A 13003-nucleotide genomic window follows, 5' to 3' on the forward strand; every position below is an offset into this window, starting at 1 on the left:
CACAACGTCACTGATTGTCAGACGGCAACCCGACCCTACAAGTGCGTATCTGAGCAAAAAATCTCGTTTATTGCTGAAATTCGGGAAACACATGGTTCAGAGTTTCGTTCACACTTTTAATTGTCATTTCTATTTCATTAAAACTATTAAAGTGCAATTATAAGTTTAAAAGTACGATGAACGTTGTTAACTCATACACTTACCTGTAAGTTATTAAATACAAAATGTATCACTAAGTTGAATGGTTTATCATAGCATTGTGGCGTAGCTTTAAAGCTAATAAAGTTGTGTACTCCACTGCCTCACAAGAAGCTTTTGGTGGGTGTATTGTACAACGTGACAATGATATTGCTCATGGTAACTGCGATCACAATGGAGCAAGTCAACAAGAGTTCTACATGGCGAGAATTAGATAGAGGCAGTACGTAGAGTTCTAGAGGTCAGGAAGTTAAGCGGTTTACTGATAATCAAAATATCGTCAGCCTAATTAATCGATTAATGATAATTAATAAACTCTTTGTCTCTTGATACATCCCAAGCACATGACATGGAGTCATAACATTGCACCTTTTAAGCAACAGTTTTGTTAGAAATGACTTCTCGATATTGCAGGCCATGAGTTGCATTGTGTCATCATGTGATATAAAAACTTGCATGCGTAGCTGTACACGTAACACATAAGAAATGAAATACCTTGAAATTTACTGGATGGACTAACTCTAAAATCTGTGCCTCTTGAACATGTTGAATTGCACACAAACATAGCCAATAGAGACACAATTTCAAATAATTTAATGAATTTGTATCTCTAAATGGTAACTGACCTCCACTGTGCATGTTTTCCCCAAATTTTCTCACTTTCTACTTGATCTTTTTATTATTATTATTTGTGTCAATATGACTTGAAATGATTTAAACTTTTGAAACCCTCAAATTAGTGATACTTTTATGATATAACTAAGTTGTGTTTTACTTCTGAATGTTGCTCTAAATGGCCTCCAAATGGTGTTCATTTTTCAAAAAGCTCTTACCGTGGGAGGGGGACACCCCCTCCCAACCCCCGCGCTTGTATAGCAGGCGCGCGCGCGTAGCATGCACTCCTCCCCATACTGTTTCCAGTTCTCTCCCTAATTTGAAACTTACTGAAACCCCTAGGTTTACAATTATATTAACTCCATTTCTAATATTGTACTTTACAATTAGCTGAATTAATCTATAATGGTAATAGTTCACCCAATCTAAGAGATATCCTAGAACTTTTGGTTACTAAACCATGAATATCTTGCATGTCCATGAACAGACAATCATACTTCTCATAGGGTTGCTGTCTAAAGAGCTTTATACATGTGAAGCAATGGATTTGGGACAGCAAATTACCAGATACACTTAAAATTACTGTAAATGTAAGAAGTAAAATTAACTATGCAGTGTGCTGTATTGTGCTTTGAGAATCTAGAGTGTCTTTTGCAAGAAGAATATTTCTTGTCAACAGATGTCTGGGGGGGGGGGGGGTTCAGTTGTTTTTTTTAATTTGTCAGAGGGGGGTTGGATTGTTTTGTGGATGAATCACAGGGGCGTCACTATTTTTAAGTACAACACGAACAAGAAGTCACTGGCCCACCCCTAGCCGTAAAAACTGATCGCTCCCTAAAGTACTATATAAGAAGAACAGTAACTGCCATAAATAGTAGATTGAGCGACAACTTTGTTGAGAATTAAAAAAAATTGCATCATCACACCATTTTAGACAAACTGTCCTGACCAGAAACATTTTTTTTCCTTTGGCCTAATATCTTCTGAAAACGCACATTTTCCTTCGTCACACGTAATGAATAAACTACAACAAACAAACACTACCCCTCCCCCCCCCCAATAGTCACCAATTGAGAGACCTTTGTCGTTTATTCATGTATTTATCTACTCATTTATCGGTTTGTTTGCTAATGTTTTTGTTTGTTTGTTTGTTTGTTTGTTTGTTTGTTTGTTTGTTTGTTTGTTTGTTTGTTTGTTTGTTTGTAAACAAAACTAACTGAGCCTGAGCTCCCTGTGATCGAACAACAAAAAGACCTGTCAAAGCGTCGACGTCGTTATGTAACATATATATATCATATAGTATATCGTATACATCATAACGTCTATCGGCTGCTAAAGTTCACTAGTCCAGACATAGTCATAGTTCGACCTTTTGACCCTCTTTGATATTACATTACAACCACAGATAACTAACCATGCTAACTAGTGTTAGTTGTCTGTGATTACAACGTACAACATACGACGTTTTTATTACTACCGTACCACCACAAATCATGGCATTCTATAACAGACTCAAGCTCCTCGGGATCGGGAGACGCCCTGGTCTGCCGCTGGATACCGTGATGTCGTTGGGCAGACTCTCAACAACTTTGAATGTGCAGCATCGATTGAACTCTTCGTGTGCTAGCAGAAGTAGAGTAAACAGAGTAAGGTACGATGATTTCGGTCTACAGATGGTTTTCAAAATAGTGTTCAATTGGGGGTCTAATAATATAATTACGGAATCCCTAGGGTATAAAGTATATGAAAATATAATGATTGTATAATTTTTCCATTAGTGTGAGTTTTGCATCGAAACCATAAAATTATAGTGCCATGGTAACATATGATTTGGCTAATTTACGAAATTTGGATTATATTCATTGATTTCAGTAAATACATACATACACACACACACACACACACACACACATACATACACATACATACATACATACATACACACACACACATACATACATACATACATACATACATACATACATACATACATACATACATACATACATACATACATACATACCACCATTTTAGTGATTCTAGTTAAATATATCAAACTGGAGATAATTCGGTGCCCTAAAGGACTTTGTTAGTCTGCAAGGTACGCCTTGACGGGGCGCCCTCACACATCGACGTATCTTACAGTCGAGGACTTTGTCAACCACAGGCAACATTGCATATCGCTAAAAAGTTTGCATACTATAAACCATAGCTGATGTTATATGCTATCGGGGAGGGGGGTCACAGTTCAACAAACTACCTGGTGTTATATCAGTGTAAATAAATACAAGTAATCATATCAGTATATGCCGATGACATTTCAAGGACACGGTAGATTAATGCATAGATATAAAATAGGCTCCTGTACGTCACTGTAGATAGACAGGTGTCAAAACAAAGGTAATTCGACGAGTGAGGTCACAGTTGTAATCCAGATTAATTTGTATGGTAAACACACATGTTAATTAGATATGCAAATATACTGAGTGGTGCCACAGTTAAAATTAAATAGTAATTTATATGTAAAAATACTAAGTGGGGTCACAAAATTAATTTGCATGCAAAGTGGAGGAAATGGTCACAATGTGGAGTTACACAGTTATAAATATATGAGGTAATTTGCATACGACATGCAGAATTTACTTTGCATTTTGGACGAAAATCAATTCAAGTCAGTCAAGTCTCTCAAATCATTGCTGTGGAAGCTTATTCTTGGTTCCCTTTGAAATAATAAAAGAAATTTGGGGGTTCACCGTCATGCCGTTTTCAAGGAAATTATCAATCTTTTATTTTCTCATGTACAGTATTCAGTGACTAACATGGTTTACTATTTCAAAGTCAGCCTGACCTTGTTACATAGTGACCCCTGATTTTTTCTTGATGTTGACTGAGAATGGGTTGGCGTTTTCTTGAACAAACAAAAAGCGAACGTTTAAGATTGTTATTTTCGGAGGCGCATACTTTATCTGGATTGTCGTTTCTATTTCATGTTTAAGTTTCGTCTTGATAATCGTCTTAGATGTAGCTAGACGCTCTGAGATACGTCGTGTCCTTCCGCCCTCACCGGCCTGCTCTATCCGACAGGGGTAGACCGATGTGTGAGGGCGCCCCGTCACGGCGTACATTACAGCTACAGGCTATTGTATTTACCTACTTTTATACAAAAGTTATGTGTGGGTCATAGTTAAAATAAAATATTTATAATTATCTAAAAAAAAAGAATATTTTTGTCAGAAACAAACATTTTTATTGATGTAATTGTTTTAATTACATGCCCTAAATTGTAAACAAAATATGTATTCTGTATTTTATTCATCAAAAAGATATAGTACTGACAAACTACAACAACGGATCAAAGATACCGCCGAAACTGTCATTATTGGAGGTGGTTGCCTAGGAACGAGTACTGCATTTCATCTCGCCAAAGCGGGGATGAAAGATGTGGTGCTACTGGAGAAAACTGAACTGACGGCAGGATCCACATGGCATGCTGTGAGTTGAAAATTAGAGTTTCTCGTTTAAAACTGTAGTATGCGTATAGGCTGATTCATAGTCTTCAAGACCAGGTCAAAGTTCAGATGACCAATGCATTACAAAATTGAAACTATCACATCGTCGTAAACGATCTTAGCCTCTTTTACGGCACCGTCCAAGACGCACCGCCAAATATTTCGCTGCTTTAATACCAGAAATATGTGATGTGGCGTACGAGACATTCGTCGCAAACCAGTGCTGTTATTTCTCCCCGCGAACTTCGAAATAACGAGACTGTTGACGGCGCGTTTTAGACGGTGCCGTGAAAGAGGCTGTGGTTTGCGACGATGCGCCGTAGAATGTGGCAATACAACTATTATCTCCCTGAAGATCAGATCCCCATCTCCAATTTAGGAAATCGAGTGACCAATGCATTGCAAAATTGAACTATAATACGTCATATACAAGTGTAGTTATGTTACCTTATTAAAAATTAAATGTGAATTTCGATATTTTGAAATTGTTCAGATCAGACAATGGTATTATTCAGAAAGTCAGTATTCTTTATGTCTATAGATCTACAGTGTATTAAAATAAATCATTTTTCAATCTTGCAAACCAGAGAATTTTTTTTTTCCGCTGACACAACAAAAGTCTTAGAATGACTATGAATTAACGTTGCCATACTGGGGACACTAGATTGCAATAATGACAACTCTTGAATTATACATATATATTTATAAATCATTCAAATGTACCATTTTTTACTGAAAGGCCGGACTTACCACCTACTATCAAGCCAACGTTAACATGAAGAAGATTACATATCACGGTCTAAAGCTGTATGCAGAAATAACAAAGGAAACAGGACAGGTACAGTTACGAAGATTTATTTCTTTCACCCCAAATGAAAAACTACCACGTTGAAAACCTTAATAGCATATTCTTCTGGCAATCTCAGACTATTATAAACCACTGTAGTGGTTCAAGGTATACACCGCCGCCAAAGAAGTTGATATACAAATGCTGGTATTCTGTGAGACATACCCTTTGGAAGAACGCTGTGATCAGAAAAAGGTGCCACTAATCGCAGAGGGCGCAAACACTCCAATCTTTCATTTGGAATAATTTATCTTCCTTTGCTTATCAAATATTACTATGCATTGTAAAAGAAATTTTCAAGTCTAAAAATCGACTCTTTCAATCTTCAATATATTTACTCTTTTTGTTCCACAGGAAGTGGGATTCCATCGGCCTGGTAGTATAAGGCTTGCATCCACTCCAGAGAGAGTTGACGAGTTCCGGTATCAAATGCATAGACATGGTTCGTTTATTGGGAAAATACCTCAACGTTTGATATGGCCTGACGAAATCAAAAAGTTGCATCCATTAATAAATACTGACAAGGTAATATTTATAATACTTAGTATTTTGAAATTTTGGCAAATGATTTTGGAGACCATCGACCAAATTGCCATGTTTCTATTAACCACTTTGACTTTCTATCTAATTCTAATCGATACAAGAATAATCACTAACGCCTACTCCGTTAGGAACACTTTTCGTATAAGTACCAAAAGTAAGAATATAAGTACACAAAAAAAAATCTGATTTGAAAATTCGATAATATGAATACTGTTCGATTGCTTTATTTACCTCTATTCCTTAGCATATTGTCTTTTGGTTTCGATTTTAATGTTCCGAGAGTGGTCGATCGCTTTCTTCCTACATTTCGAGTCGTATTCCTACACCAGATTTTAATCAGATTGAACAGAAATGAAAATTGCATGGACGTCTCAACAAAACTCAACCTACTCAGATGGTTTCAAAACTCAAACTTTTCGTTTTTCTTTAGTGGTTATTTCCCCCTTTTATGGGAGGGGAGACAGAAACATGTCCACTTTCTCACACTTTGTAGAGTCTCGTAATGAACGATACTATAATTACGTATATGTTCCTATGGTTGACAAAGTGATCCCCGTTAAAGAAAAGTCTACGAAAAATGGTACTTTACTTATTCGATTATTTTGCCTTGATTGCGACTTGCCTTTACGGACTAAATCCTCGGGCATTCAATGTTTAGTAAAATTCGAAGTCATTATCTGACAGCAATTCGTTCTTGAATTTCAGATTCTTGCTGGGTTGTACATGGAGGGGGATGGACACATAGACCCTTACTCTCTAACACAAGCCTATGCTATCGGTGCACGTAAATATGGAGCCGAAATTTACCAGAATTCACCAGTTTTAGGATTAAAACAAACCAGTGATGGTAAATGGGAAGTGGAGACACAACATGGAACTATTAAAGCCAACAGAGTTGTCAATGCTGCAGGTGAGAATATTGAACAGAAATTATATTATGTGTTAAAGCAAGATGAAACTTTTGGGTATTGCCACGTAGCCAAACCAGGACCTGGTATTCATGAGGGACCCACGCCTCAAACAGGTGGCTATGCAACAATGTATAGACAGTCCAAAATAATGCAAATGTTACATATTCATAATTCAAAACTCAGAAATAAAAACAAAGATACATAACAAACACAATACGAGGGCGCCATATAAATCATTGTGACTCTCCTTTGACTGTTCGGTCACCAATTCTATTATTCATTGGAATATAGTAACGATTATATCAAAATGGTTGTAATTTTCTCATCACCGATTTGTGAATCAAGAAAACTGCAAGCACCTGCGCTATCACGGAGTGTACGACACAATCGTTATTTTTGACACAATACTTAGTCCTAGCTTCATCAAGGTGTATGGTAGATTTTCTGAGCAATTTTTTTTTTTTTTTTTTTTTTTTGGGGGGGTGAAGTTTACTAGATTGGTCATAAGACAATCTTTTTGTTTTTGTTGTTTTTGTTTATAAATGTACGTCAAGTTAATTCGATTGCCTCCGTTTCGACTGTACAGGATTTTGGTCACGTGAAATTGGTAAAATGGTGGGGATTGACCTTCCAATAATGACTGTAGAACACCAGTATGTAGTTACTTCTAGTATACCGGAAGTAGAACAACTCGATCGTGAACTACCTGTTCTTAGAGATTTGGAAGGATCGTACTATGTTCGTCAAGAGAGGACGGGCTTGTTGATTGGTCCGTATGAGAAGATAGAGAACATGAAAGTAAAACACGATTGGCTTGAACAAGTTCCACCAGGTATTTATTTTGTTTTGTTATGTTTTGTTAACACGTCGTACTTCTAAATGAATATACCACAAAATATAGACAACATTCACACAAGTATCTTTCTGTTTCTGGAATACTTCGTCAGACCACTTTGTTAAGATGTTCGTTATTAAGTAGAAATGCGATGACAATATATATATATATATATATATATATATATATATATATATATATATATATATATATATATATATATATATATATATATATATATATATATATATGGGTATATTATTTTCTTATTGAAATTAGATTTGAAAACATTCATATAGTGTTTGCTTGAAATCTATATTATCGTGTAGGTTTCGGTCGTGAACTTTTTGAGAGTGACTTAGATCGCATAAGTGATAATCTGGAAGCTGCGATGGACTTAGTTCCTGTAATGAAAACTGCCGATATCCAGTCTGTAGTCAATGGTCCAATGGCATTCTCACCTGACTCTGCTGGTTTGGTTGGGCCGTATCCTGGTCTCCGAAACTATTGGCTCATCAACGGTACAATGTGAGTGCTTTCAACGAAAGGAAGATTGTCGTGTTTGTATAGTTGTTGACAAACTTCGACATTCATATGTCACTTGACAAAATAGCCATTTGCTCACCATGAAATGGAAATATCTTTCAAATTGGTGAAGTGATAGTCCGTGACAGAAAGGTTTCAATGTTTTGACAGATTTAGGGAACGCAATATAGTTGCTTCATGATATTTTAGCATTGTAAAACTTAGCTAGTCTGCAGACTTCTAGTAAACTTGGCCAGTCTGCAGCAGGCTTGGCTAGTAAACTTGGCTAGCCTGCAGACTTGGCTAGTAAACTTGGCTAGTCTGCAGGCTTGGCTAGTAAACTTGGCTAGTCTGCAGGCTTGGCTAGTAAACTTGGCTAGTCTGCAACTTATCGAATAGTGGTTGCATTCCCTACCTAATACCAATCCGTTTTTATCGACAGAGGTGGTATTGTTTGGTCTGCTGGGTTTGCAAAATACCTGAGTGACTGGATAATGAGTGGAGAGCCACCTCATGACCTTGAATTTGACCCAGCACGCTACGGTAAATGGACGACACGGGAATATCTCATTGCCAAAGCAAGTGAAAGCTACGGATTAAACAATCTCGTCGGTTACCCATTTGAAGAGAGGACTGGTGGACGTCCAACGGAAAGAATCTCTGGAGTGTACGATAAGATGAAAGAACGTGGTGCAATATTTGGATTTCATGGAGGTAAAAGTGTAAGCGTACAAACGTAAAAAAAAACACCCGAAAACACCATCAAATATACTGACCGTGAATTTGGAATGCTCACAGACGATCTTCCGTATACCACCCGACACTGTGACCCCACCACAATATCACACCCACCAGTACTAGTCACTACTACATAAGATTGCATGACCTGAGAAACATTCAGTGCTTTCAAACATTATCATGAACAGTGTGATGTCCAGTACACTCTATCTACCTGATTTAACAAATGTGATATTTTTAAGAATAGCCAAAATTGTGACAAATAATTACTCCCACTAGAAAATCATAACTTTTTTTTGAAATTAGTAAACTGCCTCTCAATTTTAATTTCTTTTTTCAAATAACGCCGACTAGGTTGGGAAACCCCTAATTGGTTTGCATTACCTGGTGATGACAATTCTTACAAACCAAGTTTTCGTCGTACCAACTGGTTTGAACCGGTTGGACGTGAATGTAAAATGGTGATGGAGAAAGCTGGTATAATTGATCTGACTTCAGTCAGTAAATTTGAAGTGCAGGGTAAAGATGCAGTGAAGTTGATGGATTATCTCACAGCAGGTGATCTTCCACAGGTAGGTGGAGTCATGATGGGGTCAATTCAATGAAGCTGAAAAGATGAGTTCATATTTTTTACAAACTTGAAGAACTGGCACAATTTATTATGCACTTAATATCAACTCTGTAAAATATTTGAGCAAATATAGTGATTATTACCTTAAATTTAAAGGAAAGGGCTTGGTTATCTGAAAGTGGCTTGCAAGAAAATCGACGTCGTACGCATCGAACTACTTTCAAATTACACGTCACTTTATGCTCCTGTCAAGTACTCCTGTAAAGGACACTTACATATTACCAAAACGCCATACTAAAAGATTCAAGTGTAAAACAGTACTGCAATACAAACACATGGTTTACCTTCAGATTCAAAAGTGTTTTGTCTCCATCAATACGTGATATTATAGATCCCATTACCCAGATAGACTTTCCACCCTTAGTGCTTGGTCATCAAGTGAGCCATCAGCTAGCTGCATGTGAGGCTAGGCAACCGGGACTTGTAATATTGGCCAAAAGAATATACATCCCACATTCATCAAATTGTATAATCATCATGTGGAATTAAATTGCCGCGGGTTGTCGGTGGCCAATTTACTAGTATTTGCCATTGGTGTAGGGCTCAAGCCAGCGCATCATGAATACTCTTTATTATAATTTTATTAACTTGAAGTAAGAAGAGCGTCATTCAGTTGGACTCTACTGAACAACGATGGTTTTCGAATGACACAGCGACAGTGGTTTCCTCCTGCATTAGCATTGAATCCAATGTCTATACATCTCCTCAAAAAGAAGTGCAAGTTATTTTAAGAAGCTACCGAAAGCTTTTTCTCATAGTAATTATATTGTACTGTATTTTCCTCCACAATTTTGTCCAAGGATGGACAGTATGCGGTTCTTCATATGCTGACATCTAGAGGTACAATCTACTCAGAACTTGTATTATGTAGAGTTGCTGACGACAAATTTCTTTGCCTTACTGGTGCCGATGCTGAACTCCGTGATATACGGTAAAGTCTTACCTTTTGATTTAAAAAAAAGAGCCATTGTATTGTTGTGTTTTAAGATTGAACATTTCAGTTAAAGTATAATTTCAAATTACTCTAAAAGAGTGATGTAATGTAAAAACGTTATTTTTATTGTTTTTCCCCCATACCCTTTTATGAAGGATCAACAGATAACTGTTATTTTCACTTGGGCAATCTGTTTTAAACAAGTCGATTCAACAATGATATCAAAAAACATTTATTTCTAGGTGGGTAGAAGACCATGCATTCAATGATGGATTTGATGTCAAAATAACAAACATCACAGAAGACAAAGCTTGTCTAGGACTTGCAGGACCAAAATCACGTCAGCTTCTACAAGAACTAACCATTACTAGTTTGAGTAATGATGATTTCTCACCTACAAGTTGTAAATCGATGAACATAGCTGGTGTTAATGTCTTTCTGGTCCGAGGATCCTCTACAGGTAGGCAACATACGATTAAGATGGTCTTACAGAAATCTATAATATGAATATCACTGTACTTTTTACTTGTATGATAGAAAGATAGGAAAATGAGTATACCTCAATGAATTCAGGTATCACCCATTTCTCTGCGGTCATTCGGTGGCGGGTTTCAAGCTAAATGCCCATCACAATTCATAGAGTAACAACAGCCTACGAACGCCCGCGACATAAACAGCGCCCTCTAGAGACGATGACGATGACGATGTATTGAAACTCACTTTGCTTCTGGTAAATCAACATTTAATCACTTGGGGACCTTTAACATCTAAATACACAGGTGAACTTGGCTATGAAATATACCATGACAAGGAACACACTGGTCAACTTTACAATGCCTTATTAGCAGCTGGTGAACGATACGGTGTTGGAGATTTTGGGTCCTATGCTGCAAATATACTCAGATTAGAGAAAGGTTACAGAGCGGTTGGTCTCGAAGTAAGTCATTTATGATACAATTAAGTTGGCAAATATCTCACGTGACTGTAACGACTTGATTGAATGTTGTTGTTGTCACAAGACAAATGAGCATCTTTTTGAATAAAAGTTGACCAACCCTTTTAAACATATGTTGATGCCTATTCAACTAACAGATAAGACCGCAAACGTTTGAGTAATAGTCGCAATACTACTGTGTGAGCAACGAATTCTATTGTGGTCCGAACCACTGATGTGATTATTTCATCGAAATGTACTGGTGATGTGAAAATTACTTTATAATGTACATTTATACATATACAGTCATTGGAATGTTCGACTAATTATATTGTTTTTGTCTTTTGATATACAGTTGACTGTTGATTACGACCCATACGAGGCTGGCATCCAACAATTCTTGAATGTAGATAAGGTACGCTGTTCACATTATTTACGGGACTCGATCGTGAGGACGCTTTATATGCTATGCATAGCGCCCTCAATGCTGGTTTATGTGATATAGAACTCATTTATTGAAATCAATGTTGTTACCTTAAAAAACTTTCTTTTTGAATTTACAAATCTGTATACTTTTGCTTTTTTTTCGATTCTGTTATCACAGAATCATTTGTTGGTATTGTGAGTTCTGTGATGTAGTTGTTTGTATTTGAGAGAGAGAGAGAGAGAGAGAGAGAGAGAGAGAGAGAGAGAGGAGAAACAATGACAGTCAGACACCCTCGAACAGACACAGAAAGGCAGGCAGACAGACAGACAGACAGACAGACAGACAGACAGACAGACAGACAGACAGACAGACAGACAAAGAAAATAAAGTTATTGTGTTTAAATATTAAATTGAAGCAATGGTTGGTATTCGTTATAATAAGAATCAGAATTAACTTTTGATAGCTAAACTTAATAATAATCCATTCATGAAAGTCTATTACAGTATCTCAATGAATAAGTACTGCAAACCTGGAGTATCATAATCAGTTAATTTCTCCTTATCACTCCAGGCGACCGACTTTATTGGAAAGGCTATCCTTCCGAAACTGAAAGAAAGTCAAAGTCAACAATTGGTATTATTATCGGTTGACAGTTCAAGTGACAATATTGATCCCGTACGGTATGAAAGTGTTTGGCATGATGGAAAGGTAATGATAAGATTCGCCAACATGTTATGCAAATAATTGCTTGCTATTATTCATATACATATCAGTGTGTTTGATGTATTGAGATACAAAACGCAATCAATCTAAAATTACTTTAATTTGTTAATATATACATCAATAATTATACAGCTTGCAAGGTTGATTTCAAATACTGGGTAATTGTGTTGTACTCTTTCTATTTAATTAGTCTATTAAACTTAATGATCAGCAATTCATTAATTTGGCCGTGTATTCATAAAATAATTAACCACCAAACCCCGTTTTAATATCATCAGTGTCACGTCCATAAAAAGATCGATTAATTTACTTCTAAGGTTCACTGTCGAAAGAAACGAAAGACGCAGAGAATAGAAGGGGAAGATTTACTCTGCCTTATAATATTGCAATTGTTTATCCTGCTTGCCACTGAATACATGTCACCGTGACAACGGGTCTTGTCTTCATTTCAGGTGGTTGGTACCACTACATCTGGTGGTTACAGTTACACAACTCAACAGAGCATTGCTTATGCATACCTACCTCTACACTTAACCTCCATTGGATCTCAAGTTCAAGTTGAAATGTTGGGTAAACAGTATGCAGGAAGAGTTATGCAAGAACCACTGGTACAAGGTGAAGTGGGTCGCTGA

The 13003-nt window shown here is 36.8% G+C and overlaps 1 protein-coding gene across 1 annotated transcript; it reads left to right on the top strand.

Annotated features, from left to right (window-relative positions):
- The first annotated feature begins 2375 nt into the window (after window positions 1-2375).
- Window positions 2376-13003, top strand: LOC144442971 (dimethylglycine dehydrogenase, mitochondrial-like). The gene is made up of 15 exons (XM_078132345.1): window positions 2376-2464; window positions 4137-4305; window positions 5062-5160; window positions 5524-5694; window positions 6418-6622; window positions 7210-7455; window positions 7788-7986; window positions 8426-8697; window positions 9076-9302; window positions 10162-10283; window positions 10529-10746; window positions 11066-11223; window positions 11576-11635; window positions 12219-12356; window positions 12824-13003. Exons 1-15 carry the CDS (start codon window positions 2376-2378, stop codon window positions 13001-13003), a joined length of 2553 nt encoding a protein of 850 aa, XP_077988471.1.

Source organism: Glandiceps talaboti, chromosome 12 (genome assembly GCF_964340395.1).
Source record: "Glandiceps talaboti chromosome 12, keGlaTala1.1, whole genome shotgun sequence".
In the NCBI taxonomy this organism is placed as follows: Eukaryota; Metazoa; Hemichordata; class Enteropneusta; family Spengelidae; genus Glandiceps; species Glandiceps talaboti.